General features: G+C 36.1%; 7 protein-coding genes across 9 annotated transcripts; 3 read left to right on the top strand and 4 right to left on the bottom strand.

The window, feature by feature from the left end:
• The first annotated feature begins 1,043 nt into the window (after nucleotides 1–1,043).
• On the top strand, nucleotides 1,044–4,396 carry LOC136408409 (sphingomyelin phosphodiesterase-like). 2 transcript variants are annotated; one of them, XM_066389359.1, is made up of 11 exons: nucleotides 1,044–1,136; nucleotides 1,193–1,339; nucleotides 1,413–1,576; nucleotides 1,639–1,782; nucleotides 1,838–2,068; nucleotides 2,945–3,117; nucleotides 3,168–3,362; nucleotides 3,415–3,585; nucleotides 3,744–3,921; nucleotides 3,980–4,053; nucleotides 4,223–4,396. In XM_066389359.1, coding segments are annotated over exons 1-11 (1,533 nt in total). In that variant the 5' UTR covers nucleotides 1,044–1,081; the 3' UTR covers nucleotides 4,224–4,396. The 2 variants fall into 2 exon arrangements, with proteins under 2 accessions (XP_066245456.1, XP_066245455.1); XM_066389358.1 differs by having other exon boundaries at nucleotides 3,980–4,170.
• A 3,472-nt stretch (nucleotides 4,397–7,868) lies between these two features.
• LOC136408402 (uncharacterized) lies at nucleotides 7,869–9,736 on the top strand. The gene is made up of 3 exons (XM_066389351.1): nucleotides 7,869–8,133; nucleotides 8,192–8,642; nucleotides 8,864–9,736. Exons 1-3 carry the CDS (start codon nucleotides 7,954–7,956, stop codon nucleotides 9,226–9,228), a joined length of 996 nt encoding a protein of 331 aa, XP_066245448.1. The 5' UTR covers nucleotides 7,869–7,953; the 3' UTR covers nucleotides 9,229–9,736.
• Nucleotides 9,737–10,394: 658 nt separating this feature from the next.
• LOC136408399 (mitochondrial disaggregase-like) lies at nucleotides 10,395–13,381 on the bottom strand. Of its 2 annotated transcripts, none has more exons than XM_066389347.1 (8): nucleotides 12,971–13,381; nucleotides 12,181–12,371; nucleotides 11,788–12,129; nucleotides 11,553–11,731; nucleotides 11,358–11,495; nucleotides 11,121–11,304; nucleotides 10,874–11,070; nucleotides 10,395–10,815 (listed from the first exon to the last, which is right to left on the bottom strand). In XM_066389347.1, exons 1-8 carry the CDS (start codon nucleotides 13,309–13,311, stop codon nucleotides 10,507–10,509), a joined length of 1,881 nt encoding a protein of 626 aa, XP_066245444.1. In that variant the 5' UTR covers nucleotides 13,312–13,381; the 3' UTR covers nucleotides 10,395–10,506. The 2 variants fall into 2 exon arrangements, with proteins under 2 accessions (XP_066245444.1, XP_066245445.1); XM_066389348.1 differs by having other exon boundaries at nucleotides 10,398–10,815; nucleotides 12,975–13,113.
• A 260-nt stretch (nucleotides 13,382–13,641) lies between these two features.
• On the bottom strand, nucleotides 13,642–14,909 carry LOC136408109 (trans-1,2-dihydrobenzene-1,2-diol dehydrogenase-like). Its single transcript, XM_066388921.1, has 4 exons — nucleotides 14,719–14,909; nucleotides 14,350–14,665; nucleotides 14,025–14,298; nucleotides 13,642–13,968 (listed from the first exon to the last, which is right to left on the bottom strand). The coding sequence occupies exons 1-4, from the start codon at nucleotides 14,838–14,840 to the stop codon at nucleotides 13,676–13,678; spliced, it is 1,005 nt and encodes a 334-aa protein (XP_066245018.1). The 5' UTR covers nucleotides 14,841–14,909; the 3' UTR covers nucleotides 13,642–13,675.
• Nucleotides 14,910–16,393: 1,484 nt separating this feature from the next.
• LOC136408152 (oxaloacetate decarboxylase, mitochondrial-like) lies at nucleotides 16,394–17,407 on the bottom strand. Its single transcript, XM_066388994.1, has 5 exons — nucleotides 17,245–17,407; nucleotides 17,097–17,193; nucleotides 16,897–17,043; nucleotides 16,705–16,843; nucleotides 16,394–16,648 (listed from the first exon to the last, which is right to left on the bottom strand). The coding sequence occupies exons 1-5, from the start codon at nucleotides 17,307–17,309 to the stop codon at nucleotides 16,458–16,460; spliced, it is 639 nt and encodes a 212-aa protein (XP_066245091.1). The 5' UTR covers nucleotides 17,310–17,407; the 3' UTR covers nucleotides 16,394–16,457.
• Nucleotides 17,408–22,411: 5,004 nt separating this feature from the next.
• Nucleotides 22,412–23,748, bottom strand: Vamp7 (Vesicle-associated membrane protein 7). The gene is made up of 5 exons (XM_066389335.1): nucleotides 23,574–23,748; nucleotides 23,304–23,507; nucleotides 23,025–23,253; nucleotides 22,892–22,959; nucleotides 22,412–22,822 (listed from the first exon to the last, which is right to left on the bottom strand). The coding sequence occupies exons 2-5, from the start codon at nucleotides 23,505–23,507 to the stop codon at nucleotides 22,661–22,663; spliced, it is 663 nt and encodes a 220-aa protein (XP_066245432.1). The 5' UTR covers nucleotides 23,574–23,748; the 3' UTR covers nucleotides 22,412–22,660.
• A 175-nt stretch (nucleotides 23,749–23,923) lies between these two features.
• LOC136408172 (probable RNA-binding protein EIF1AD) lies at nucleotides 23,924–25,030 on the top strand. The gene is made up of 2 exons (XM_066389027.1): nucleotides 23,924–24,026; nucleotides 24,466–25,030. Exon 2 carries the CDS (start codon nucleotides 24,468–24,470, stop codon nucleotides 25,011–25,013), a length of 546 nt encoding a protein of 181 aa, XP_066245124.1. The 5' UTR covers nucleotides 23,924–24,026; nucleotides 24,466–24,467; the 3' UTR covers nucleotides 25,014–25,030.
• Nucleotides 25,031–25,257: the final 227 nt, after the last annotated feature.

Below are 25,257 nucleotides of genomic sequence, written 5' to 3'. Positions count from 1 at the left end.
TATTTCTTGAATGAGAGGAAAACTTAAAATAATTAAAAAAAAGTCTATTTAGATATCTAGGAGGAAGTTTAATTTGACATTAGAGAGAGTTGCATCAGTCACCCCCTCGCCCCCCGCTATCCTCACTTTGATATTTCAAATGGCAACCCTATCGAGTGGCACATCATTACAAGCGGAATTCAATTTGCTATGTAACTGTGCCAAGAAAACTGAAATCGGTTAATAGAATCAGGAGTTGGAAGGAACAATGCGTAATATTGCAAATAGGTTATTGAGATCAAATAATTCATTTTATTAAGTGCTCAAAATGTGAGCCGTTATTAGCGAGACAATAATAAAGTCTGTCTTAAGAATAGCTCAATGAACGATTTCCGAAAAAATGGGTTGACGTTAAAATAGTCAGCACGATGCCCAGATTTCAGTCCACCAGACTTTTTCCTATGGGGTTATTTAAAGAGTAAAGCTTTTAAAATTTCACTTAAAAGCGTTCAAGAATTGAAAGGTAGAATTTCCCTAAAATGTAGAAGTGTTACTGCATAAGCTTTGGCCAATGTTCGCGAAGAATTTGAAAATGGACTTTATTATTGCCTCGCTAGTAACGGCTCACATTTCGAGCACTTAATAAAATGAATTATTTGATCCCAATAAGCTATTTGCACTAGTACACATTTTTCCTTCTAACTCCCGACTCCATTAACCGATTTCACATTTTTGGTACGGTTACATAGAAAATTGAATTCCACTTCCAATGATGTGCCACTCTATGGGGGTGCCATTTGAAATATCAAAGTGAGAATAGCGGAGTGTGAGGGGGTGACTGATGCAACTCTCTAATGTCAAAGTAAACTTCCCCCTATTTATCGAAATAGCCGGGTTTTTTTATCATTTCAAATTTTCCTCCCAATCAGGAGATATTTCGGGCGGTTCGTTTTAAAATGAACACCATCCATAATGTTTACTCAGGTGACCTTAATGTTTTTAACGAAACAATGGTAAACCTACGTCATACATTTTCGATGGTTTTATTATCCATATTTATCAATTCAATTGCCCTCAGTTGGTTTTTGCGATTAGATTCAAAATGTTGCTTCTCCTACTGAGCTTTATTGCTCTCGCTTCAGGCACTTATACCTCAGGTACGTATCAAGAACTAATTTTGAAGATTTCAACTTAACCAATTAATGCAATGCAGAAGTCCGCCGACTAACTCAAACCCTGCAACAGGGGTTTGAAGAACTGCAGCAAACCAAACTCTTTCCAAGCCATCTCAATGACACCTTAAAGCAACTTGAACTATTCCGAATGCTTGTTGAAGATCGAGAAGAAAATCAGCTTGAGGGTTAGAACTTTATTGAAAAAAATTGAAAAATTCACAGTTATTAAAATAACAAATGCTTTTGAATTTTCTTTAGAAAAAGGTTTGTGCTTGGGTTGCTACACCATAACTAATTCCCTAATAAATGAGAGAAAGAATAATATTTCCTGGGATGTAATTGCTTTGGAGACCATTGCAGCGTGCACAATCTCAGGAATTCTGACTCCAGAAGTGTGCAAAGGGGTAGTCGATTTGAATCTTGTAAGGCCCAAGCTTCCATATAAACCAAGAATCTGTGCCTACAATAATGAGTCTTATTGTAGCCCATTATCGCCTACACTGTCGATGCAGACGACAAAGTCACCGGAGAAAGAATGTGCGACCTTTTCTTGCAAAATGCTGGATGCAACTCCACAGTTTTCGAATGGACTGTTGATATCCCTGAAGGGGAAACCGTGGACAAACTGGTAAAACCTAAAAGTGACCTAATCAATATGTATGGGTAATTAATGCAAAATGTAGCCCCAAAGCAACCCTGAATCAACATTCAACGTATTACATATCTCAGACCTTCACTACGAACCTCTCTACACAGCCGGTAAGACCAAAGCTTGCAGCGAACCTTTTTGTTGCCAAAGCAATCAGACAGATGGCGATCCTGCAAGTGGTACCTGCGGGTACTGGTCTGAATATACTAAAGCCGACTCTTCCGAAGCTTTAATTGACGAGGCCATTAGGAAAGCCAGCGAATTTGTGAGTATTAATTTCATTAATCTATATAGAGTGTGTTTTCAAGACTTTGGATTGCTTACAACTCCGAAGATTTAAATTTTTCTAGAACATTTAAAAACCGTTTCGGCAGAATGGAGAGGGAACCAAGGATTGCAAAATTCTACGTGTACCCGTAAGAAGGGTAAGTACCCCAGCTCTATCGATAACGATCTGCAATTAGATGAAAATCTTTTACGCTTTCGATTGGATGGTACTCCACCACATTACGCCTTACAAACGAGACCAATTATCCAGGAAGATGGATTTGTCGCAGTAGAGAAATAGAGTGGCCACCGCGATCATCGGATTTAACAACCTTTGATTTATTTTTTAAAGTCACATCAAATCAGTTGTTTACAAAACCAAACCAACCAATTTGCAAGATTTACAGCTTTGAATTACCAAAGTATGTCAGTCCATTACCCCTGAGACGCTTGAAAAAGCTAAAGAAGTTGAGTTCTGACTATTTTTTTGTTTAGAAAAAACATTGAACATTTTGAACTTTTTTGTGGATATTTTTTAAATATGATATTTCTGATTTAAAAATGTTGAAACTTCTCACAAATTGAAATTTTTTTACTGAAACTAGTTTTTTTATACATGCACAATTTACAAAGATGTTTAAAATAAGGTATCACATGACAACTGTTGCAATTTAAAATTTGAGAGCTGGGGTAGCTATCCCCTTTTGGGGTACACATAGAAATTTTCAACCACTATTAAACCGGCCCTCCCTCTATTCTGCCGAAACAGTTTTTGAATGTTCTAAAAAAAATGTCAATCTTCAGAGTTATAGACAATCTAAAGTTTTGAAATTGACACGCTATATAAAAATTTAAAATATCTCAATCTGAACAGGACTTTGATTACGTATACTTTACTGGGGATATTGTGAGCCATCGAGTTTGGGCTACTTCCGTAGAAGGCAACACCAATGATCTAAAGCTTGTTTTTGGGAAAATGAAGACGGCTTTCAATGATAAGCCCATCTATGTAGTTTTAGGGAACCATGAGCCTAACCCAGAAAACGAGTAGGTGGTTTCTAATCCACAGTTAAAAACTCTAATTGGTGGTTTGTTAGGTTCCCCTTGAACGCCACAGTGGACACCTCGTTGTCCAGTGAATGGCTCTATAGTCTTATCGTTTCCGAATTCTCTGAATGGCTGCCCGAGGAGGCACAACAAGATCTGATGAAGGGGGGCTATTATTCCGTCTCCCCGAGAAAAGGTTTAAGAGTGGTGGTACTAAACAGCGTTCTGGCGTACATAAATAACTGGTAGAATTGACTCAGTGCCTTCAGAATTTAAAATCATTGAGGAGATTTCTAGGTGGCTGAATTTAAATGATGTGGATCCCTTAGGCCAATTAGCCTGGCTATCTAAAACATTGAAAGAGGCAGAGGACAACGGTGAAATCGTTCACATCCTGGCTCATATACCCGGAAGCAAATACAACTTGTTAAAAGTTTGGAGTAGGGAATATCACAAAATTATCGAGAGGTAACAAAATAACCATCCGCCTGATAACATTATCGATAATTGCTGACAATATTTGAACACAAGCTTGTCCCCATGTCAATTTAGCAATTAGGCGCGAAATTTACATGCTAATAATTAAATTGATCAGTTTATCTAATCTGCTTCTTATTCGGATTTAGGTTTTCTAACACTGTTGCGGCCCAATTCAACGGGCACACTCACAGGGACCAGATTATGGTGTACTACAGCTCGTCAAACACTTCTGAGGCCATTAACGTAGCAATAAACGGGGCGTCAATAATGCCAGATAGATCCAATCCCAGTTTCAAGATAATTAACGTCGACAAGAGCAACTTTGTGAGTCGCAATCTAATTAAATGACCCCCCGGCCTCTCTGGAAGTTTTTATGGTCTAGGACGTGATCGACACCCAGGAATGGACCTTTAATCTGACCGAGGCTAATGAGTCTCCAGACATTGATCCCAAATGGTATAAATTGTACTCTTTCAGAGAAAGTTACGGGGTGAAAAGTTTGGCTGCCTCAGAGTTCAGCGAGCTTTTGCCCAGGATGGCAGCTGAGCATAGTTTGCTTACGAACTATAACTTGTGAGTTCTTAATTGCTATGAAAACTCTCATATGGTTTATTGTTTTCTGTAGATTCTCGTACAGAAACACCGATCAGGCAATACATGCAGGCTGTAACGACGCTTGCAAGAAGAGGTATCTCTGCGACATGGTCACCAATCAAATGGGGGACTCGACTCAGTGCGACATTTTATGTGAGATATTCGACAATCACCTTTGAACCTTTAAAATAAACTATCCACTGTAGCATTCGTTTATTTCAATTCCCCAGGATCTCATCTCGAATCTTTCCGTTCATTATTATTCGGCATTTGAGCCAACTACACTCAATCAATTTGCAGAAGTCAGCGCTGCAGGATATCTCCATTACAGAGATATACCCTTAAAGACATGACGTGTGTTGAAATTGAAATACGGGCCCTTTAGTCAAGCTGAGGCACATATTAACGAAATTCTGTTAGCGACAAGCGTGATTATTCATTCTATGATGCACGAAGAAGTGAGAAGGATGATGGGAGGTTTTTCATCTACGCTAAAAAAATGTAATGCGTATACCGCCATCAATAAGCGGAAGTATGTAAACATACATAGGATATTTACAAACAAAGAGCTATCGGGTGTCATGCCCTGCTAAGCGATATTAGCTTGATTAAAATTGGATTAAAAAAACACTTGCTTATCTTGTTCCAGGAATTTGGAGCACCAATAAATGCAAATGTTAAAGGCCCATTAAATGTCACCTTAAGTGGCAACGTGGCGTTACTCACTTGTCATACCATGGCGGCTCCATTTGACAGGCACGTGAGTGAGACAAAGACAACTAGTTGATGACAGCGCAAAAGCGTCGGCTGCTTTGTTGCCAAATTTAACTGATTATATTTCAATACGTAAAGAGTATCTAATAGTTATTTCTGTATTAAATATGTAATGTGGAGTTGCATAAGACCAGTCAGTTTATGACTGAACGAACTTGCGAGTGAGCCCAGAATTGGATGAGTCGAATAAAACCTCATTACGTGGGTATTACGTACAACGTTTTAACGTTGGATTTCACGTTAATTTGCTGATAAGTCAGCTTTTAAGCAAAAATTAAAATACCTCTGAAATACCTTAATTATGCGCTAAAAGCATTTCCCTTCAGTCAAATTCGGTAATTGTTGGCTCGACAGAAAAATCATATACATATAACCTGCTTCGTTGCACCAAAACTAAAATCAATCATCTCATGGCGACAAAAAATTTTCACAGAGATATCTATAAAACAATCGGATATAAGTTATTTATGGAGTCAGTACATTATGTAAGAATCGTATAAAACCATATGAAAATACCTTTTATAATGGTTTTTCTGTGGCAACTCTGATAGTTCTGGAACTATGTTGCCCCCTTTATTTTACAAGAATTTTAAATCCCCCTCCTCGATTGTACCAGGACCATAATGAATTAATTTACTGCCGCTAAACTGTGTCATAAACAGCTCTTTATAATCGTATCGGACACAAAAATAATTCATTCTGTGCCTATAGTGTTTAAAAATCTTGAAAATGTCACACGATTCTGTACCTCAGGGGTAAACTGTGCTAAGTCAATTTCTATCGAATGTGAGTTTTCTGCACTCAGTCATTTAATGTTATTAAATGTTATTGGACTGAGTACAGAAAACCCGGATTCGATACAAAATTGGACTTAGTACAGTTTACCCCTGAGGTGCAGATATATGGAGATTCGAGGCCGCGACGACTAATTTTAAATAATTTGGCTCCTCGGGCAAATACATAATTCCTTGGTAATTAAACGAAAACTTGCCTTGACTTTTTTGCCGCGTTTGGCGGCAATAGCCCGGGACTTTCTCCGTATTCTATCCAGATGGAACTTCTTAGGTGGAACCCGTAAACGAAGCTGTCAAACACTGCCTGCTGAAGCCCGAACCTGAAAATAAATTATTAGCATAAGAAAAGTGTTTAGTGTATCACAAATAAAATCCTAAATATCAACATAACACGAACTCTTTTTACTGAAAACTGAAATTATCAATCTCCATCACTTAACTTCAGCCTGGGAAAAGTTTCCCTTCAGACGACGTTATCGCGCCATATTCAATGAAAGCGTTTGCTCAAAGAGGAGGAATGTGAAAATGTACAAAAGTTATCTCGCCCTCTTCTTAGTTTAACCTGTATATCCATTTTTCTTCTGGTTGTTGAGGGATGGAATTTTTTTAAGCGAGTCAGAACTGATCAAAAGAAGTCGTGAGATAAATACGAGAGTGTTTCAACACAAAAGTCTCCTTCGCAATCTTTTCTTAAACATTAATCAGTCTTGTGGTTTTGCGACCGATTTCAATTTTTTTTATTTACATATCCAAACGAGTTAACGCACACCTAATATTAAAGCAAAAGCAAATATATCGGCCAAAAAAATATTTCGCAAAAACCGAATTTTTGGATCCGCTCTGTTTCTTCTGTAAACAACCAAAATAGGAGGGTCAACATTTGCCTGCAGCGTGTTTATATTAATTAGAATTTAAATTCTTTAAATTTGGAAAATATAATGTAAAAGAAATGTAGTAAAAAAACAATCGCTTAGTCCTTTCCAGAATGTGCTCGGAAGCACTGAAAAAAAAACGCAACTTCTAAGCCCTTAGACCTCCACCCTTCTCTGCGCAGACCTGGATGAAACACTTCGTTCCTCAGACCAAAATAACAAAAAACCAACCAAAAAAAATTTAAAAAGAGCTGCTTGAAAGTCTCACCTATCAAAACCGTATCCAGGTTTCAAGTCCCAAAGTGGTCCCAGATGTCGAAGCGCGATGGGAACGATTTTATCTCCCTGAAGAGCCGCTCATCCTAATATGAAAATCGCGTGATCCTTCGCGTCCTTTCCGGGATAACGAGGAATTCGTGGTGTTCAGCGAGAGCGTCCGCGTCGACTGGCGTCGTTGCGGCGTCCAGATGCCCAGCTACAGCCCTTGCGGACGTGAAGACAGCGTCGCTACAAGCCCATCACATTTCGACTTCGGTTCCAAAGCCACATTTTCAGCGATGAGCCCTGAAAACCACTTCTTTGTTACGTTATTGGGAGATTTGAGGAATTATTAATACAGGGTGTCGATTTAACTGCCCCTCGGGCACATACGAGTCTATTTCTGATTTCATAAAAAAATCATTTATGTGGGCGTATGTGAGGCTAATGAAGGTGGATTCGAAAATTAGCTACAGCCCCACGGGGTGTCCCAGAAAAGTGCGGAGTCATAAAGTGTAATTTTGTTAAATGGGCACTGCATCGCTTCGAGTCTCTGCGTCCCAGGATAAAAAGGATCTAGAAACTAACACGGGCTCGAAAGCGGATTCTATTACGTGAAAAAATGCAGGTGATTCCACTTAAAAAAATGACGCCCCGCTTTTTTGGGACACCCTCTAGAGTTATCACTGATTTTAAAATTCACCTTCGCTATCCTCACATACATCCGATTATTTGATTTTTTTATGAAATCATAAAAAAACTCATGGAAGACCAAGGGGCTGATATTTGGACGCCATGTAGAGCGGCGGGAAACAATTGACGAACCGCGAAAAACAAATTGACTGTCCCATTAGTAATGCCCTCTGATGGGGAATAGCTCAAGCTGCGATTTGACAATTACAGAGTCCTATTACACACTGTTTTCGTGACGTTTTCATTCAAGTCAATCAGATGATTTGCCACTACAATGGTTACGTCATTCTGTCGTAATTTTTAAGAAAGTAAGTCTAGTCTTGTTTATGATGGTGCTATAAATATTCCCTATGCTCTAATATTAGCGAACAATGGCCGACAACGAACCCCATAAGAAACTTCCCGATAAAAAACTCTACAACCCTCGCAAAAACCCTGCCCTTAGGCTACCTCCCGGGGTGCAGAAGGCCCTACAAAACTTCGGTGTGCCAGATCTAAGAGAGTTTCTCGACAAAAAACACAAAGAGCAAGGCAGCTCTCCAGAAGACAAGGTTTCACTGTTTGTATATTAAAATTTTGGCTGTAATCTATTTTCTCTTCTTTCTATAGCCAGTAGATCCAAGAAAACAGCCTCCGCCAGACCCTTCATACAACTACTTAAAAGATCCATCTCGTGAACTGCCCGGTAGCTCACCAAAGCCAGATGAGACACTTCAGAGACCATCCAATCAGAGGAGACCCCGAAATCAACAGCACAATAATAACAACAACAATGAAAGCTACCCTGATTCCAAAGACAATTATTCAGAAAGAGGGCCTAAAGAAACAGTTAAAAAGGAGCTACGTTTTTCAGATGCACCTCAAGTCTTAGAGGGGGTTCCTCAAATGTCGAGGCGTGGCAGAGGAAGTTTCAGGGGCCGTAACCCTAGAGGAAGAGGCAGGCACATAATGCCAAAAGATAGAGAAGAAGTTATTGAAAATCCTGTTAACATCAAGGTTCAGCTGAAAGTGGACAGTGGGCAGAGGAGTTGCACTTTAGATGAAGGAACTAAAATTGCTGGTAATATCTATTTTTATTATGAAACTAGGAGCCTTAATAATATTCAGATGATTCATACTTTTTGTAAAAAAATTGCTTCTTCATGCCACTACAAGATTTTTGATAATGTTTAATCTTTTGTATCTACCACATTATAACTTAATTTTATTAGCACATTTTGCTGAAAACTTAATGTTTGGATGAATTTATTTGCATATCACTGAAAAAAAAATGTTATGCAGAAATAAAGCATGTTCCTGATTGGACCTCAGGAGGGCAAAAACCGCATCGAAACAGCTTTCGAGGTGGTAGAGGTAGTTTTAGAAGAGGAAGGAGAGGAAGAGGCAATTACCACGGGGAAAGACCTACTAATGACGATAAAACTGATGAGGAACATGAAGCTGCAGCTTTAACAGAAAACAACACTACATCTAACGAACATCCCGAACTGGACGAAAATAGACAAGACAGTCTTGAACAAGAGGAATATGTGGACAGCAGTGAAAACTATGAGGAATTTTCTAGTGAGTACCAACAAGATGAGTCGACTGGGGCATTTAAAAGCCCGCCAGAATTGGAAGACAATTTGGTACAATCAAATTTTTGACTCAAATTGATTTAAGCTTTTAACTCAAATTTAGCACAGAGCATCATTCTTATGTCAACAAAATTGCAAGATGGGGAAACCAAAAAGTTAGTGGATTCAATTGACGTTGAAGGAAGTATGTTGAAAATGAGGAAAACTCCAAAAAAGATTGATCTATAACATTGAAAATGCTCTTACGAGTACACCATTAGTGAAATTCTTTTGGTTTTTATTGATATTGCTTTGTTACTAATATTATTATACAGGGTGACATGCAGGAAAAAATGTACGTCTGCATTTATATAAGCTAATTATATATTTAATTATTGTCTTTTGCCCGAGCACTTAATTGATTTGTTTAAGACAAATCGATAACAAGAGCTATTATTTTTATTACCGCACATGTTTTCTTTCTTTGTGATATTATTTATTGTATTATTTAAAATCGCATTTCTTATGCCATTAAGTAAAGGAACTTTTCTTCTTAAGCTTAGGACTTAATATGCGACTTTGCAGGAACTTCAGGTGTAATTTTCTTTTATATCTACATTTTTGCACTTAAAATACCTATATTCAATAAATTTTGTATTTAATTTTATGCTTTTGTGTTGATTTCAGGATGAAATAGTGAGTTGGTTTGCATGAATATGTAGTGAAAAATATATTACTGTTGGATGGTAAAGCTGCCGAATTGAAATCTGAAGGAGGGGTCCTCAGAGCCTTTCCTATTGGAGCTGAACAATATGCCTGTCAAATCAACAAACCAGTGGAATTTTCAGTGGGAATCTTTTTGGACATAGACTCAGTATCCGAAAGAGGTTTTCTTTTTAACGTTATTTCCATTTTTGCGTTAGGCGAACCTTATTATTCGCCAATACCTTATTCCCAAAATACCTTAATCACTTATTTAAAAAAATTGTTGTTCGTCGGTCAATATCGTAGTCACCATCAACAGTGATTATCAGTACCGAAAACGTACGTTAGGTACCTGCTTCATTCTAGTAGAACTAGTAATTCACCTATTTTTTTGTACTAGGAATACAATAAATCACTTTATTTCCAGAAAGCATTACTAAAAAGAGCTTTTTTAGCCAAATTGGACATAAAATATACCATAATATTTATGACAAGATAGAAATCGCCTTATATTTTATATTATGGTTTAAAATATAAAGGCGAGTTTAATGCATTACCTATAGAAAAATCATTTTCAACAAACCAAAATAGTACCTCATAAATCGTTTTGAAACCTCAAAAATCTCATGTATTTACAAATAAATCATATTGAACCAAAATTATTTACCAAAATGACGAAGCCTTTTTGATAGGCAAAGAACTCCCGATGTCAATGAAATCCTTGTACCCGTTGTTTTTCACTTGAATCTTAATTTCCGCATACTCCGCGTTTTCCGGCCATGTGGCCGTGATGTTAATGCTTGATCCTTTGCCGATGACTCCATTTTCATGGGCTGCTGCCAGTTGGTTTACCACTCTCCGCTCCACTTCGTATTTAATAGATCGAGCACCGTAGCATACATCGTAACCATCGGCCAGAGCAGATTCCACGTTCCTGTCCCATTTTATATCAATTTTGTGTCGCTCTTTTGCCTGAAATAATTAAAATGTAATTATCTGAGAAATTAGGAGGAGAATGCATATGAAATACCCTTTGGGCCCAGCATTCCAGCTCCCTTTGCACCAATTGCACAAGTTCACTTCTAGAAAATGGCAGGAAATAGATAATTTCGTTAATTCTACCCAAGAATTCGTCTCGTTTAAAGTGGCGCTTGAGTATTGGCTTTACTACTGCGTCTTTAAATTTCCTTGATATTACTATATCTTCTGAGAAACTATTGGTTTCGTCTGTAATCAAAGTTCCTTAAGATAAAATTATGAAAAAGTTTACAAGATACCTTTTGAGGCATTTTTTAACCTCTCCTCCTTAAGTTTCTCGACCCCTTCCCGCAAGGTGAGGGCGTGATGAGCAATTTCCTGACTGGCCAAATTGGACGTCATCACAAATATCGCGTTTTTACATTCAATTGTTTTACCTTGACCGTCGGTCAGCCGACCCTCGTCAAACAATTGCAGAAGCACCTAGTAAAAGTCATCGTCACTCCTTACTTCCTGAAAAGTAAGTGAAAACTTACTGTAAGAACATCAGGATGTGCTTTATCTACTTCGTCAAATAATACCACAGCATCAGGACAAGTCTTCAATCTCTTCGTTAACTGCCCTCCTTCATCGTGACCGATATAACCAGGAGGAGCTCCAATTAATTTTGCCACCTGTATGTTGATTAATTAAAACTTAATTTTTTTGAATTAGGCAACGGTAGTTAGCACCTCATGCTTTTCCTGAAACTCGGACATGTCGAGACGAATAAAAGACTCTTTTTTATCTTTATGTATGTAATGAGCTAACTGCTTGGCTAATTCAGTTTTGCCAATGCCAGAAGACCCCAAAAACAAGAAAACTACGGGGTGATCTCCGTCAGTCCACCCATTTTCCTTCCTTCGAACCGCTAAAATAAACTTTATTATTTTAAATGAAGTGCTCTTTAGAACCACATATGTATACTTGCAGCTACAGTAGCAATTGCCCCTTCTTGACCCACGATGTACTTCTTGAGCCGATCTTCAAGAGGAAATTTCCTTCTTTCCTCTAAATCCTTTTCTTTTTGGATTTCCTCATACTTTTCAGTTTGCAGCTGCAAAAACTTCTTAAGAGGGCCATCTTTTGCATAAGTTAGAGGTTTTTGGCCCGCCTCAGTCTCCAAACATGGATTCGCTCCATTTTCAATCAACAACTTAGCAATATCAAAGTTATCAATTAAGGTCGCATAATGCAAAGCTGTGAAACCCCTAAATGTGGCTTTATTGTTTAGCAAACTTGAGAATTCTTCATCTCTACGCATAAACACTAAAAAAGAATAAATATGAATGAATGTATTTCAAGAGGATAAAAATGTACCTTCTATGGGACGAAGGCCTTTTTCTTGAGCAGTTCTTTGAGGATTGATGTAATTGTCTGGTAAATTAGGGTTTGCTCCATTGGCCAATAAGAGCTTAACTACGTCATAATGTCCACTTACAGCTGCTACCATTAAAGGTGTCCATCCCAGGTTGTGTCTTAAGTTCACATCAACACCATTTTTAATCATGCTGTTGATAAACATTTTGTGAGATATTATTCAGGATATATCATCAAAAAGGAAACCAATCCACACACCACATATTCTTTGAGCATAATGAAATATAAGGGTAGCAAGTTGGATTTCTACTCAAAGCTTTAAGATGTACATGGTACATTGAATTATAAATATAAGTATTTATATACATAAGGTATATATGTATATAACTTTTACTACATAGGATAAGGTACCACAAGGTCTTGATCCTCATGAAGGAATTAGATGGAGTGCCAGGTGAATGAATTAGTGTGTAAATATGATAAACTGCAAAAACCTACACAAAGTGCAGGTTTTTGTCTCTTACACACAAATTTGATTTGTGAATACTAAACTAACAGTTACTCAAAGAGTGCAGTGACAGCAAGGAATACTGAGGCGTGGACAATAACTATTATCCTAGTTTCAAAATTATCATTTCTTAAAGAGCTGGGCTGTTTCTAACTCACAGAAGCACTGCAGGGTTAATATGAAAAATACAATATCCACATCGAAAAATTTCTAATGACTTATTGCCACTCCAAATGTAAGCCCTGGCTACTTCTATGTGGATGAGGCTTAATATGCACTTACTTGCTGACTTCATGTGTAAGACCATACTGAACAGCCTTCAATAGTCTCTTCTCTTGTTTACTTTCGATATCGATGGAATCTCTTAGTGAATCACAATGAGCAACAGTAAAGGCAGAGGCGAAAATAATACTAAGCGGAATGTATGACCAGTTATCGAATTTCCATTCCCAGTATTTTTTCTCCTTAAATGCGGCATGTTCCTGCTGTAAGCATTTGCTCTGAGCACGATAAATCTTTTTGAGTATTACTTGATCGAGGCTAAAAGACAACTTTTGCTGTGGCTTTAAAGTGATTCTGCTCAGACGTAAGTTGAATTTTACTATTTTTAAAACACTATACATTGTTACATTTTCTTGTAATTTGTTAACTAAAAGTAACAATATCAAAATATTATTGCATTTAAGAATAGTCAATAATTTTCCTTGATCGCAAGAAAATTGTCTTATTGTCAGTAATCAAACATGGAGTCCAAAGTTCATCACATGACTCCTTTGGGAAATTGTAGAACAAATACCACATGACTAGTAAAATTAACACTGGTTAAGTAATAATCACGTGGCGCCACATAGTTTTCCAGAGTGGAAGTGAAAATCACATTGACACCATTTTCTTAAAGGCGGGAAATTTAAAAATGTGCAGGATTAATGGGAAAATTAAAAATGCTTTTGCTATTTAATTTATGATTTCATTTAGTAAAGTACTACCCTATAACGTATCAATCGAAAATACAACCCCCAATTCTTTTCTAATCTGATCCATCCATGCTGCAAGCTGAATAGTCTCCTCGTGAGGCACTGTAGAGCTCTCAGTTTTGCCCTCAAAAATACTTTTCCTCACCTCAATGGCTTGATAAGCAAGTCCAGCGGAATTCCAAAAATTAAATTTCCTTTCATTTTTGAAAATAGGCTTTTCCTTGACTTCTCCGTTTAACGTGTAACTTAGAGGGGCCCAAAAGGGAGAAGAAATTTTTACTGTTCCTTTAGTCCCAACAATAATAGCTAAATAATCTCCTTGATTTAGTGGCTTTCTTGTGCAGGATTTATTATTTACTTACCTTCATTGGGGAAGTCCACTGTAACGTCACAACTTAACACAGCAGTTTTATGTCCGGGATAGGTGAAAATGACGGAAAATGCGTTGTCAACCTCTTGTTCGTTAAGATGTCCTGCAGTGACAATTTTCTCAGGCTTCAAACCACGGAAAACAAATTGCTGGAATTGTAATGCATAGATTCCTATGTCTAGAACCGCACTGCCTCCCAGGGCTTTCTGTTTGACCCTATCAACATCCCCCACTGTTACTCCAAAAGTTGTTGATGCAAACCTAATCTAGTTTTCAGAATTAAATTTCCAAGCTCCATATGGGATATTTGCTCGAACCTCTCCTAATGCTCCAGAATTTAGCAGTTGCCTGACGTCTTGGAAAACTGGGAAAAACCTGGTCCAAATCGCTTCCATAATGAACAAATTTTGGCTTTTTGCCAACTCCAAAACTCTCCTGGTTAGTTTCTCATTCAACGTGAAGGGCTTCTCTAGTAGCACGTGTTTTCCATTCTGGAGCATTAAAGTGGCTACTTCATGATGCTGTGGATTTAGCACCCCAATATAGACGACCTGCACCTTAGGGTTTTTGGCTATATTTTCGTAACCCTCATAAGCTTTGGGAATCTCATGGGTCTTTGCAAATTTTTCTGCGCTGAAAATATGAAAGAATATATGTAGGTGTAAGATTTGGTTGATGATTTCTACCTGGATAAAGATCGAGCTGCCACAGCAACTATTTGATGCTTATCTTGGGGTAGGGCTTTAAGGGCTGAGACAAAATCGTGTGCAATGCATCCTGTTGAAACGATTCCCCATTGAAGAGCCATGATTCAGTGTAAAGAGAGGAACAAAAATTGCAAAACTACAATTCGCTTATGAGCTTTTATTTGTCCCTGACGGGACATTCAGACAATCAGCTCTAATCTATACTTTTAGTATTTTTAATATGTTGAAAACCTCTCCTATAGAAGGAACGATCAAAAATATCTCGATGGAAAATTAAATCATAACTGCTAAGCTTTCTCGCCTATTTGGTGACGGAGCCCCGAAACATTCAGGATGCCTAAACCAACGGACCAAATGGATATTGCCTCGGCTTGGGTTGCGAAACGATGAATATTTGACATGCACCGCTACTCCGCATGGAGACCGGTACTCGTAGGTGTAAACGAACTGAAACCAGTGGCGCCGACGAAGAGCGCTTAAAATTTAATTTTTGTTGCCCGTTTCTGGTTTTACATGCATGTGTATCGGCTCGACTATTCGAAAAATGGTTCACCGAACAATTACTACCAAACATCCCCCTTAATTATAATGGACAAGGCCCCTTATCGTTTCCGGTTACTTTCAAAAAAGAGTATAACGACATAGAATTTTGCGTTTACTGCCCTATTATTACATTTTTAACCCAATCGAAATAATTTGGAGCATTTAAAAAAAGATTACGAAATATAAATAAGTCACCTCCCAAGCGGCTCGAATTTGGAAAATATTCGGCAGGCGATAAGAGAATTACACAACATAGTGTGGAAAAACTGTGTCACCTGTTGCCTCAATAATTATTCAGCCGAGCATCGATAGTGATTCCACTGATGATGAGAACGATAAATTCTGTATTTAAATGTAATTGAAAAATAACGTGTATTTGCTAAATTTGTTATAGTCATTCAAAAAATATAGTTTTTGTTACGCCTATGTCTTGAATTCCTTTCATGTCTGCCAGTAAGCATTTTTTCGCAGTTTCATTGATAATAAAAAAACTATACTGGCATCAAGCAACTGACTTCAAGCTGCGTCCTTGTCTTGCTTACTGCTGCAAACTACAGTTTGACTGAAACAGCTTTACCATAGTGTGACTATGACTATAAAATATCCATCGAGACAAATGCATGTCATTCGCACGTGATCCGTTCAAAACAAGAGTTTGAACAGAACTGTAGCTAGCCCATTATTACACTAAAAATTGTTTAAACAAGTTCTGAGGATAACGAGCACTAGAATTTAGCCATGTTTAATGTATTTAAAAAATTAGGACGCTCTATATATTAAAGAAATAAAAAAATTAGTTTATGTTTGATTATGCGTATCCAATAAACACACTTCATTTAAAATCAAACAAGTTCAACCCTGTCATCCTTGTAGAATATCGATTATTTTAGATGAAACAACCGACCAATTAGCCGCGACCAAGTTAGCGATCACGTGTTTAATTTGTTTACATAGATTTTTTTATATTTGTAAGACATACCACAATTGCTTTATTTTTATCTCGTGTTTTACTAACTTAAAAACACGGCCCGCGCATTTCCATATCGAAAATTAAGTGTGATTAGTGGGTTTATGTGGAAAAACTTTTTATAAATGTTCCTATTAGGGTATCTAATTAATATATTTATTTATAGCATCCTTTAGGCACAATCAATATAGCCATGTACGTCGCACAGCTACTCCGCATCTACCTCAAAGCGAAAGCTCACGATTCCCTCTATTCCTGCTTCGATGACGTCTCCCTTCTTAACTGCTCCAACTCCTGCTGGAGAGCCAGTGACGATTAAATCTCCCGGCTCCAGGGTGAAAAATCTCGAAAGATACGATATTAAATACGGGACTTTAAATACTAAATCGCCCGTAGTCTCTACAAGAGCAAACAGTTGCTTAATGGTATAAACAAATCGGAATGTATTAAAAAACCTCGTTGCCACTCCTTTCCATTAACCCTTAACCATAAATTAACATTGTGCGGGTCAAGAATTTTTTCTTTAGGTATAAACTTGCTCACTGGACATGCGGTGTCGAATCCCTTGCCCAACGCCCAGCTGGCTTCGGGCTTCTACATGAAAAAAGTCTGAATTTGATTTAGTCACTTGTGATAAAATAACTAACAATTTGGCACATTGCAGACATATCTAATGCCGCACAGTAACCACCGACATAGTCCATGGCTTCATCTTCTCGGACATGCTTGCATTTCTTGCCAATTACCACCCCTAATTCGATTTCCTCATTAACAGTGGTAAAGCCTTTTGGTATCTGTGAGGAGAGGACGTTAGCACTTAAGAAAAGAGTGGTAATTGGGTGCTTACGATGATTTTCTCGCCCTCGGTTATATAGGAAGAGGTCGGTTTCAAGAAAATAGCAGGAGTGTCTGGTTCGGTCCTGTTTTTAGCTTTGAGGAAAGAGCTATAAATGGTTGGTGTGCTGAAAAGAGGAAATTATCAAAAGCTGTCTTACTAATAATTTGCGGCTATTCCAATGCATTTTTTTCCAGATTGGGCAAAATTCTCTAGGGAAGCCATGGTCCTCAAAAACAGCAAAAAAGTTCACTAAACACAGAGATAAGCAGAATTCTTTATCTTAGTTAAAAGTTAAGTAATGTCCTGCTTACAATAACACGTTCAGGGCAAAGCAGCAGTTGATATGCAGCTTGATTTCAATGTAAAATTGTAGCAAGTACAGGGTGGAGTGCCGAAAAGTTTCCTCTCAGATTTTTTCTTGTAAACGAATAAAACAAAATCTGCTCGGACATGTAAGTCTTAGTTTTCAGGATGATACATTTTTTACATACTTGCACCTCTTCTACTCCAACCCCTACAAAGGGGTGGCCCCCACCCTTAAAGTCTTAAATGGAAGGGGGAGGGGAGCGAGTGATATCTTTGTTTTTTTTTTAATCTTCCTCGTTGGAATCGATTGAGCAGTTCGTGAGAAATAAAGAAATGAAATGTAAAAGTAACAAAATTTCTTGTCGCTTATGTCAATGAAGTAAATATTAAAAATGTTGTCCTCGACCTCTCATGCAACTATAAAAACATAGTCCGAAATGTTCGCAAACGTTAAGGAGCATTTCAGAAGTTACTTGTTGGCACTCATTCATTATTCGTTATCACAAGTTTTCTAAAGAATTGAGTTTGGTTACATAGACTTTAAATTTCAAAGCTCCCACAAGAAAATGTCTAATGGGGACAAATCGGCATATCCTGCAGACCATTCCACATGACCTCTCCTCCCAATCCATCTGCCTTTGCCAGAAACAAACTGATAACAATGGATTTTTCGAAGGGTCAAGTAAAATTCCAAAATATTGTTATTAATGCCCTTTCTGGTGCATTGTATTCCTCGATCAAATAATACGAGAAAGGTCCCATAAAAAAGGGAATTCAATTGCCTTTAAACTGAGACATCACGGCCCCCCTTTCCATTTAAAACTTCAAGGGTGGCAGGCACCTCTTCGTAGGGGTTGGAGCGGAGGGAATGCAAATATGTAATAAACGTGCCCCCTGAAAAGTTATGCCCCCCAGTAAGGTTTACATGTCCGAGCATTCATTTATTCGTTTATAAGAAAAAAACCTGAGTGGAAACTTTCCGGTGCGCCACTCTGTATATTACATGTGACTCGGTATTATTGCACCGCGGGTGCGCTAATATCCAAGGGAAAGGCGTTTATAGCAAACCAAGCCATGAGTAAGATGTGCGTAAGTTTAGTAGAAATATGCGCTATGATCTATACAGTTATTGTCGTATTGTTCAATAATCCCAAAAACTGTTTAAGAGACCAGTTAGAAATTTCTAGAAGATCAAAAATCCTTGCATTCAAAATAGGCAGGTAATAATTAAAATGAGGTTTTGGCCCTTGCGACCCTTCGTGTTATATTTAAAGCATACCTGAATTTATGGCACTAATAAAAGACCAACTGAGAATTTTCGTCTTTTAAAGCATGGTATCCGCCCATCATAAATCCTAATCATTTTTCGAATTTTGAAAGACAAATTAAATGTACATTTCTACCCAAGGACCTTCAAGATACTTTTTGAATAGCATGAAATTGAATGAGACGCAATTAGATATGGAACTCTTAGGGAAATGTTTCTTAAATTTCTGTGAACATCAGATTTAAGGTTGGGACCTGCAGGATTGTCGCCCCATGTGGGTACTTTCTCGCTTCGACGGTGAATTTAAAAAAATATAGGGAAAGTCTCGTATTGGCCTGCTATTTGCTTTAAAAATAGAACTATAAATAATTTATGTGGGAAAGAGGAAATCTGATCAAAAAGGAATAAAAAAGAGAGATAGAGGAAATCAATATTAAACATTCGTGGAAATTGGACCGAATTTTTTGCCAAAATGGACAAAATTCCCCCAGGGGAGCCACGAGTCTGGAAAACCTTATACAGAGTGTCTCTAACTTTCGTCGCATAATTTAAACTGCATATTCTGCGGCCAAAACTAAAATTCGTATAAAATCTAAAAGTTCCAATTTTTGGGGAAAAACCGTGACTAGTGTGGCACAAAAAACTTTGGGTAGCAACAGGGGGCATGAGCCTATAACGTATTAATCCTGGGGCTTGTACAGAAAAAATGAGAAACAAATTAAACTTTGAAACCCTGAAAATAAAGCAAATGCAGTAATATAAATTCATATAAATAAATATTTTGCCCTATTTCTGGTTATTAAATATGCTGTCAAAATTGTGCAACTTAATTTCTGAACACCCTGTGTAAGTTCGAGGAACGCGAAGATAAACAGATTTCTTTATCTAAATTAAACAATAAATAATAACCTGTTTGCAATAACGCACTCAATGCAGACAACAACAATTGATATAATGCTTGATTCCTATCTAAAATGGCAAAAAGTGCAGAGAGCAACATGAGGAAATGCCAAAGCTGTAAACTCGCTATTTGTTATACCGTGCTGCTTTAAATTGTTCCTCCCCCCTTTTAACTTTTTAACAAATTTTTTTTTTTTATGAAATAAGACAAAAAACTATCTTTTGACCTTTGTTTATTTTTTTAGATGTTGCTTACTTGGTAGCGCAAAATAGCCGATAAAAAAAAAATTTAAACATGGGTCAAGTGACACTTCAAATTAAAGGTCTTTCAAAACTACGGTCAATGGCGTATTGCGATTCAAAATCTATCGATTAGTTTTTGAGAAAGACAGGTTTAAATTTAGTAAAAATTGCAAATCAAAACTCAGCTAAATGATACGTAAATAATAAAAAAAGTAATTTGATGATAGGAAATTGTTTGTTTTTGTTTTTTTTGCACATAAATAAGTCTTTGGTTAATAAAAATTAAAATGTGAATAAAAATAATCAAAGACTGAAATTTATAATTATTTTTCTTAAAAATTAATCGATCGATTTTGAATCGCTATACATCGTTGATTATAGTTTTGAAAAACTTTTAATATAAAGTGTCTCTTGACTCATGAATCAATTTTGAAAAATCGGCCATTTTGTGCTACCAAGTAAGCAATATCTAAAAAAATAAACAAACGTGAAAGGATAGTTTTTTTGTCCCATTTCATGCTGCTTTTTCATTTAAAGAAAAAAATTATTTGTTAAAAAGTTAAAAGGGGGAGGAACAATTTAGAGCAGCACGGTATAACTGATTTTCAAAATGTAAAAAACAATGCTAAATTAACTCAATATTTCTTGGATAATTTTAATGTTGAAATGACAACTATGATTTTTTAAATATTTTGTAAACTTTTATTAAAAGTAATAATAATGATGTTAATACTTAAAAAACATTTCTCACTCTGAAATTAAAGATTTTCCAACCATTTTATTTGGTTTTTCAATTGTGAAAGTTGACCGATAAAGCACCAAAATAGGATTTTAGGAAATTAGGAATATCAGTTTTTCATGTACCTGTCTGTATAATGGACATAATATTCCTGCCATTTTAGTAGAAATTCCCACAGACACGAGGATAGGTATTGTTAAATAGACCCTTATTTGTCACGCCAATAGATTCTTTTTATTACTATTTATTCTGCTTTGGGTCTACTTATTTTTATGGCGATCATAAAAGGTACAATTTGGATTTATCGTTTAGGTAAAATCCTTCGTTGAAGAGGATGTTTTATGAACCATACTTTGTAAAGAAGAGAGAAACATGTTGTAAATTTTAATTTGCAAATCGTCATAAATACGAAAAAAATGCAAAGGACCAATGTTTATTTATATTATATGATAATGTTATAGAAACTCATTTTTTTGGGAAATGGATTATCCTCACGAGATGAAATAAGAGGACCTTTTTTACTTAAAAATATTTGCGATTCAGTGACTTTATTTAAAAAATTAAAAAATATTACAGGCAAAAAAGTTACTAAAATCTGCAATTTTTAACACACAAAAATTTTCACATTTTAGAATTTCATAATTTTAGCGCAAACCGTTTCGAAAAGATTACAAAAAAACCATCTTCAGAATTCTACTTTTAAGGGGTTCTAGCCCTTTTAAAAAGCGATTTTTGTGGTATGTCTATGAGGACTTTTCCTTATCTTTAGAATTACCTCCTAAAATATGTCGACGCTATTTCCGGACATCCTATGGAACATTATAAATGACCTATTCTCTAAAATTGAGAAAAATATCTCAAAAAAATCCATTAACGATAAAGCAAAAACTAAAAAGTTTCTGAAACTTTAACAAATCACGAAAATGTTTGCATGTAGTGAATCTATACATGATTAATGCACTACATTGAACAAGGACTCACTATTAGAAAACAATCGGAATTGTAACGCAATGCGTTAATGATTGCACCCCCTGTATCTTTTGAATCGGTAAAGTTTTCACAAAGCTTTTTATACATAACTTGTTCAGAATTGATTGAAATTCGAAGTTCTGAGGAGAAAAAAGTATCTGAATCATAAAGAATTTGTGTAAGCTCTTATTTTAGATTGAAAAAAAAGTTTCTTGTGCACCCAGCCAGTTTTGCATGAAATGAAAATATAATCACTAAATAATGGAAAAAAAAACTTGAAAGCATGCTACTAAAAAATAGCATTCTTAAGCAAGTTCTACATTATTGCCAGTCACCTTTTCACTCAACTAAAATTCAAAAATGAGTGCCTATGCAATAACCCAAACTTGTTCAAACTCTAAAAGCATATCTATGTTTAAACATTGCTTTAGTCCCATTGAAACGGTCAGAACCCAAAACATTTCTTACGTCAATTTGGCCAAAGATCCAAACGTCCAGATTGTTTATATGGGGGTATCGAATCTTTAGTATTGTGAAATAATAACTTTGATGCTGAAAAATGGAAAGCATGTTATTTGCGAAAATGTGCCGATTATGAATAAAAAATTTACTAAGCAGGTTGTCGAACTGGTTAGATTTGTCCTTATGATGGCTATATGGCTCAGATTCTTCCCGGTTTATAGGGATATTCGCGAATTTCTGAATTTCAATATTATTGTGGAGGTAACTATCAAATTCGACAGAATTTCTTAGACACAACAACTTGAAGATAAAATTGAGAGCGAACTTTCATCGCACGAATAATCGATTTAGTTATCCTCATTAATTAACTGACTCTTTGAGACGACAGCTTAGGGTTACGTTCCCTCCCGATTTTGATTAAGTAATCAAAAAATGACATTAAAACTACAGAATATATTTAATACGTTTAATATAAAATGGAATACATGCAGATAATACATAATTTTAACAATTGTTAAATAAATACTAATTTATTACCTTGATGCTTATTTCTAATGATCACTAGGTACATCAGTTAAAATAATTAAACAGTAATATATTGGAGGTATTAGACTTTAGAGACTAATTTGAGTTCTCTCCATGGGAAATACTTTCTATTTTCTGATAATATTTGGAAGTGTGGCCAATCTACTTAGAAATACAGCCTTCCCACAACAATCCCCCACATGCCATAGATACTATAAAGTAAATTATCACAATAGAAACAGCTCCAATTATCACATAAAACTTTATGTTTTTCCAGAACATAGACCGAGCCAAAGTCCTACTGGTTTGACGGAATGAGACTGACTGAAAACATATTCCATAGAAAAATAATCCACAAAACTTCTTGTAATACATTATAACACCAATACCTACCCCACTATTCAAAGTTTCAGCCTTATTAACTAAAAGTTTCAGTTTTTCACCCCTCATAGCGACACTATCTATAAAGTAATTATTGAAGTCTTTGCAGTATCTAAGACATACAAATTTGGTGCCAAAATCTTACCAATATTCTTCACCACAATATTTTTCAACTCATCCAGTTCACCATGGACTTTGGAAATTGTATCAACATCATGGCTTTCAGAATAGTACTTCATCTCATTGGCCAACACTCTGGCAAATTCAGAGTTAAGAGAATAAGCAATAGCAGTCTCAGCACTGGGGCCATATAGTGCTTCAAATTTTCGCTTGATTTTATTTAAAAATAGAAATGCCCTGCTCCTCTCAAACTCCTAAGGGATTTCTTACTTCACCACAAGCATTGTTAAGTTATTTTACTTACGTTGTCAGTTATGCACATATAAATAATTCGATTTTCACACACATAATGGAATAAGTAAGTTCCATGGGAGTATGTAAGTTTGTCATTGTATTCTGGGATTTTAGCAATGATCTGTTCTGTTACTTCAGCAAAGTTTCCAGCACAACTTGCGTATTTTGCTAGTATAGTGGTTCCTCGCGATACTACGCTGTATAAAATAGGCATCTGAAATTGATAAAAATATGTAAGGAAAATGGTTCAACAAACCAATTATTGATAAACGAGTTTTACCTTGTCAATAGAACCAACACCATCAAACAACAATGAAAAAATCAGCAACGATTGGCGTTTAGAGAAATGCGATTAATTGAAATATTTTATGTATTTTACCGAAAAATAATGATTAAATTATTAATTACTAATTAATCAGAGTACAAAATTCACAATAACAAAGAATGACATATTGCAGGGACGTCAGGAGACAACATGTGTTTTTTCGTTTCATTCATGTGTATTAAAAAGAGACAGAAACTGTTTCAGTAACGGAATTGTGAACTTCACTTTGTCATTTGTAAGTGACGTTATCTTACCTGGAGGCTATAAAAGGATGCCAAGAGGACCGAACTCACACTTTCTCTTCTGTTCTTGATGTGTTAACGTCGTGGTCCTAGTACGCTTTTGTCAACACAGTTTGTGATTATTCAGAGTTGAACTTCAAGTTTATACTTTCAAACAAACCTTTCGGTAAGTACCATTTGCTGAATATTTGTGTTGTAAACCAAGCGATTACTATTTATTAAATATTAACGTTTATAAAATTCCGTCATAAGACTACAACATTGATTACTATTTTTTTAAATACATTTTGGCAAAAAGTATTCTATTTATTCCGTATTCTATTCTACACATAAAATACTCACTTCAAATCCTTAAAAAAAAAAGAGAAATATTGTTAGGTAGCTTGCAAATTATCAGATATTGTAGCATGAATCTTCATTTTCCTTTTGAAGATAGCTTATATCACAGCTTTGAGATTTTAAAGAATAAATAGAGATTTTTGTGAGATAGTTGCAATATATTGTTGTATTAAGGCATCAAATAAATAGCATTATTTATGTTATGTTTGTTGTAATTACATTAGCATCATTCTTTATTAATTTTGGGTCTTTTTTTTCTATTACAGAAATGTCATACAGCAAAAAATACAGAATACCTACTATGCCAATAACAGCTAGACACAGGTATATCAATCAGAATGAAGAACATGACATCCCAGCAGATCATCAGCTAATAGTTTTAATCGTATGCAATAAAGGCAACTATTTGTTTGAAGCTAAGGCTCCAGACGGCCATACATTAAATGTATACCTACCCCCCAAATTCAGGAAATTGCTATGGATAAGAAGGGGAACTTATGTTTTGGTTGAACCTATTGATAATCAGAAACTCAAAGCAGAAGTTGTGAAGGTTTACACCCCAGAACTTATACAGCTTTTGAAGAATGATAATGCCTGGCCAAAGGAGTTTGAGGGAGCTGGCTACAAGAAATCTCCAGGGCCTGAAAATGTCTACAAGTTTGTTAATACCAATCACCCGGAAGATGCCAGGGACTCTGATAGTTCAGACGAAAGTGGTACTGAGAGTGGCTCTGAACAAGAATACAGCATGGATGAAGATTATGAAAGTGACAGTTATGAGACTGATAATGAAGAAGGTACTACATCAACCTAAGTGTGTGATTTTTATTTGGTAATTGTATATATTTTGGGTAAATGACACTTTTGTATAAATGTTGAATGCAGCTAATAAATAAATACATATGTTTATATTTTCATAATAATAAATACTTAATAAAGCAAATTCTATGTTTAAATTAAACTCCTATCTGAATTTTCTGTTATACTATAATGCAAAGGGAGTAAAGGAGGGATTTTTAAGCTCTACTTATCATTTTTAAACTTCAGGACTTTTCCTT

Source organism: Euwallacea similis, chromosome 4, assembly GCF_039881205.1.
Source record: "Euwallacea similis isolate ESF13 chromosome 4, ESF131.1, whole genome shotgun sequence".
Taxonomy (NCBI): Eukaryota; Metazoa; Arthropoda; class Insecta; order Coleoptera; family Curculionidae; genus Euwallacea; species Euwallacea similis.
This window is presented reverse-complemented; position numbering and strand designations above follow the sequence as displayed.

Coding starts and splice junctions, on each gene's coding strand:
- LOC136408409 (XM_066389358.1), top strand. CDS start 1,082: ATGTTGCTTCTCCTACTGAGCTTTATTGCTCTCGCTTCAGGCACTTAT. Junction 3,586..3,743: donor TATCACAAAATTATCGAGAG/GTAACAAAATAA, acceptor ATTCGGATTTAG/GTTTTCTAACACTGTTGCGG. Junction 3,922..3,979: donor ACGTCGACAAGAGCAACTTT/GTGAGTCGCAAT, acceptor TTTATGGTCTAG/GACGTGATCGACACCCAGGA.
- LOC136408402 (XM_066389351.1), top strand. CDS start 7,954: ATGGCCGACAACGAACCCCATAAGAAACTTCCCGATAAAAAACTCTAC. Junction 8,134..8,191: donor GCAGCTCTCCAGAAGACAAG/GTTTCACTGTTT, acceptor TTCTTTCTATAG/CCAGTAGATCCAAGAAAACA. Junction 8,643..8,863: donor TGAAGGAACTAAAATTGCTG/GTAATATCTATT, acceptor AATGTTATGCAG/AAATAAAGCATGTTCCTGAT.
- LOC136408399 (XM_066389347.1), bottom strand. CDS start 13,311: ATGTATAGTGTTTTAAAAATAGTAAAATTCAACTTACGTCTGAGCAGA. Junction 12,130..12,180: donor AGGCCTTCGTCCCATAGAAG/GTACATTTTTAT, acceptor ATTCTTTTTTAG/TGTTTATGCGTAGAGATGAA. Junction 11,305..11,357: donor CACATCCTGATGTTCTTACA/GTAAGTTTTCAC, acceptor GACTTTTACTAG/GTGCTTCTGCAATTGTTTGA.
- LOC136408109 (XM_066388921.1), bottom strand. CDS start 14,840: ATGGCTCTTCAATGGGGAATCGTTTCAACAGGATGCATTGCACACGAT. Junction 14,299..14,349: donor ATTCTGGAGCATTAGGAGAG/GTTCGAGCAAAT, acceptor TCTGAAAACTAG/ATTAGGTTTGCATCAACAAC. Junction 13,969..14,024: donor AGTGGACTTCCCCAATGAAG/GTAAGTAAATAA, acceptor GAGATTATTTAG/CTATTATTGTTGGGACTAAA.
- LOC136408152 (XM_066388994.1), bottom strand. CDS start 17,309: ATGGCTTCCCTAGAGAATTTTGCCCAATCTGGAAAAAAATGCATTGGA. Junction 17,044..17,096: donor CCGAGGGCGAGAAAATCATC/GTAAGCACCCAA, acceptor CTCTCCTCACAG/ATACCAAAAGGCTTTACCAC. Junction 16,844..16,896: donor TGTCTGCAATGTGCCAAATT/GTTAGTTATTTT, acceptor TTTTTCATGTAG/AAGCCCGAAGCCAGCTGGGC.
- Vamp7 (XM_066389335.1), bottom strand. CDS start 23,507: ATGCCTATTTTATACAGCGTAGTATCGCGAGGAACCACTATACTAGCA. Junction 22,960..23,024: donor TATTGTGGTGAAGAATATTG/GTAAGATTTTGG, acceptor ATTACTTTATAG/ATAGTGTCGCTATGAGGGGT. Junction 22,823..22,891: donor CTGAAACTTTGAATAGTGGG/GTAGGTATTGGT, acceptor ATATGTTTTCAG/TCAGTCTCATTCCGTCAAAC.
- LOC136408172 (XM_066389027.1), top strand. CDS start 24,468: ATGTCATACAGCAAAAAATACAGAATACCTACTATGCCAATAACAGCT.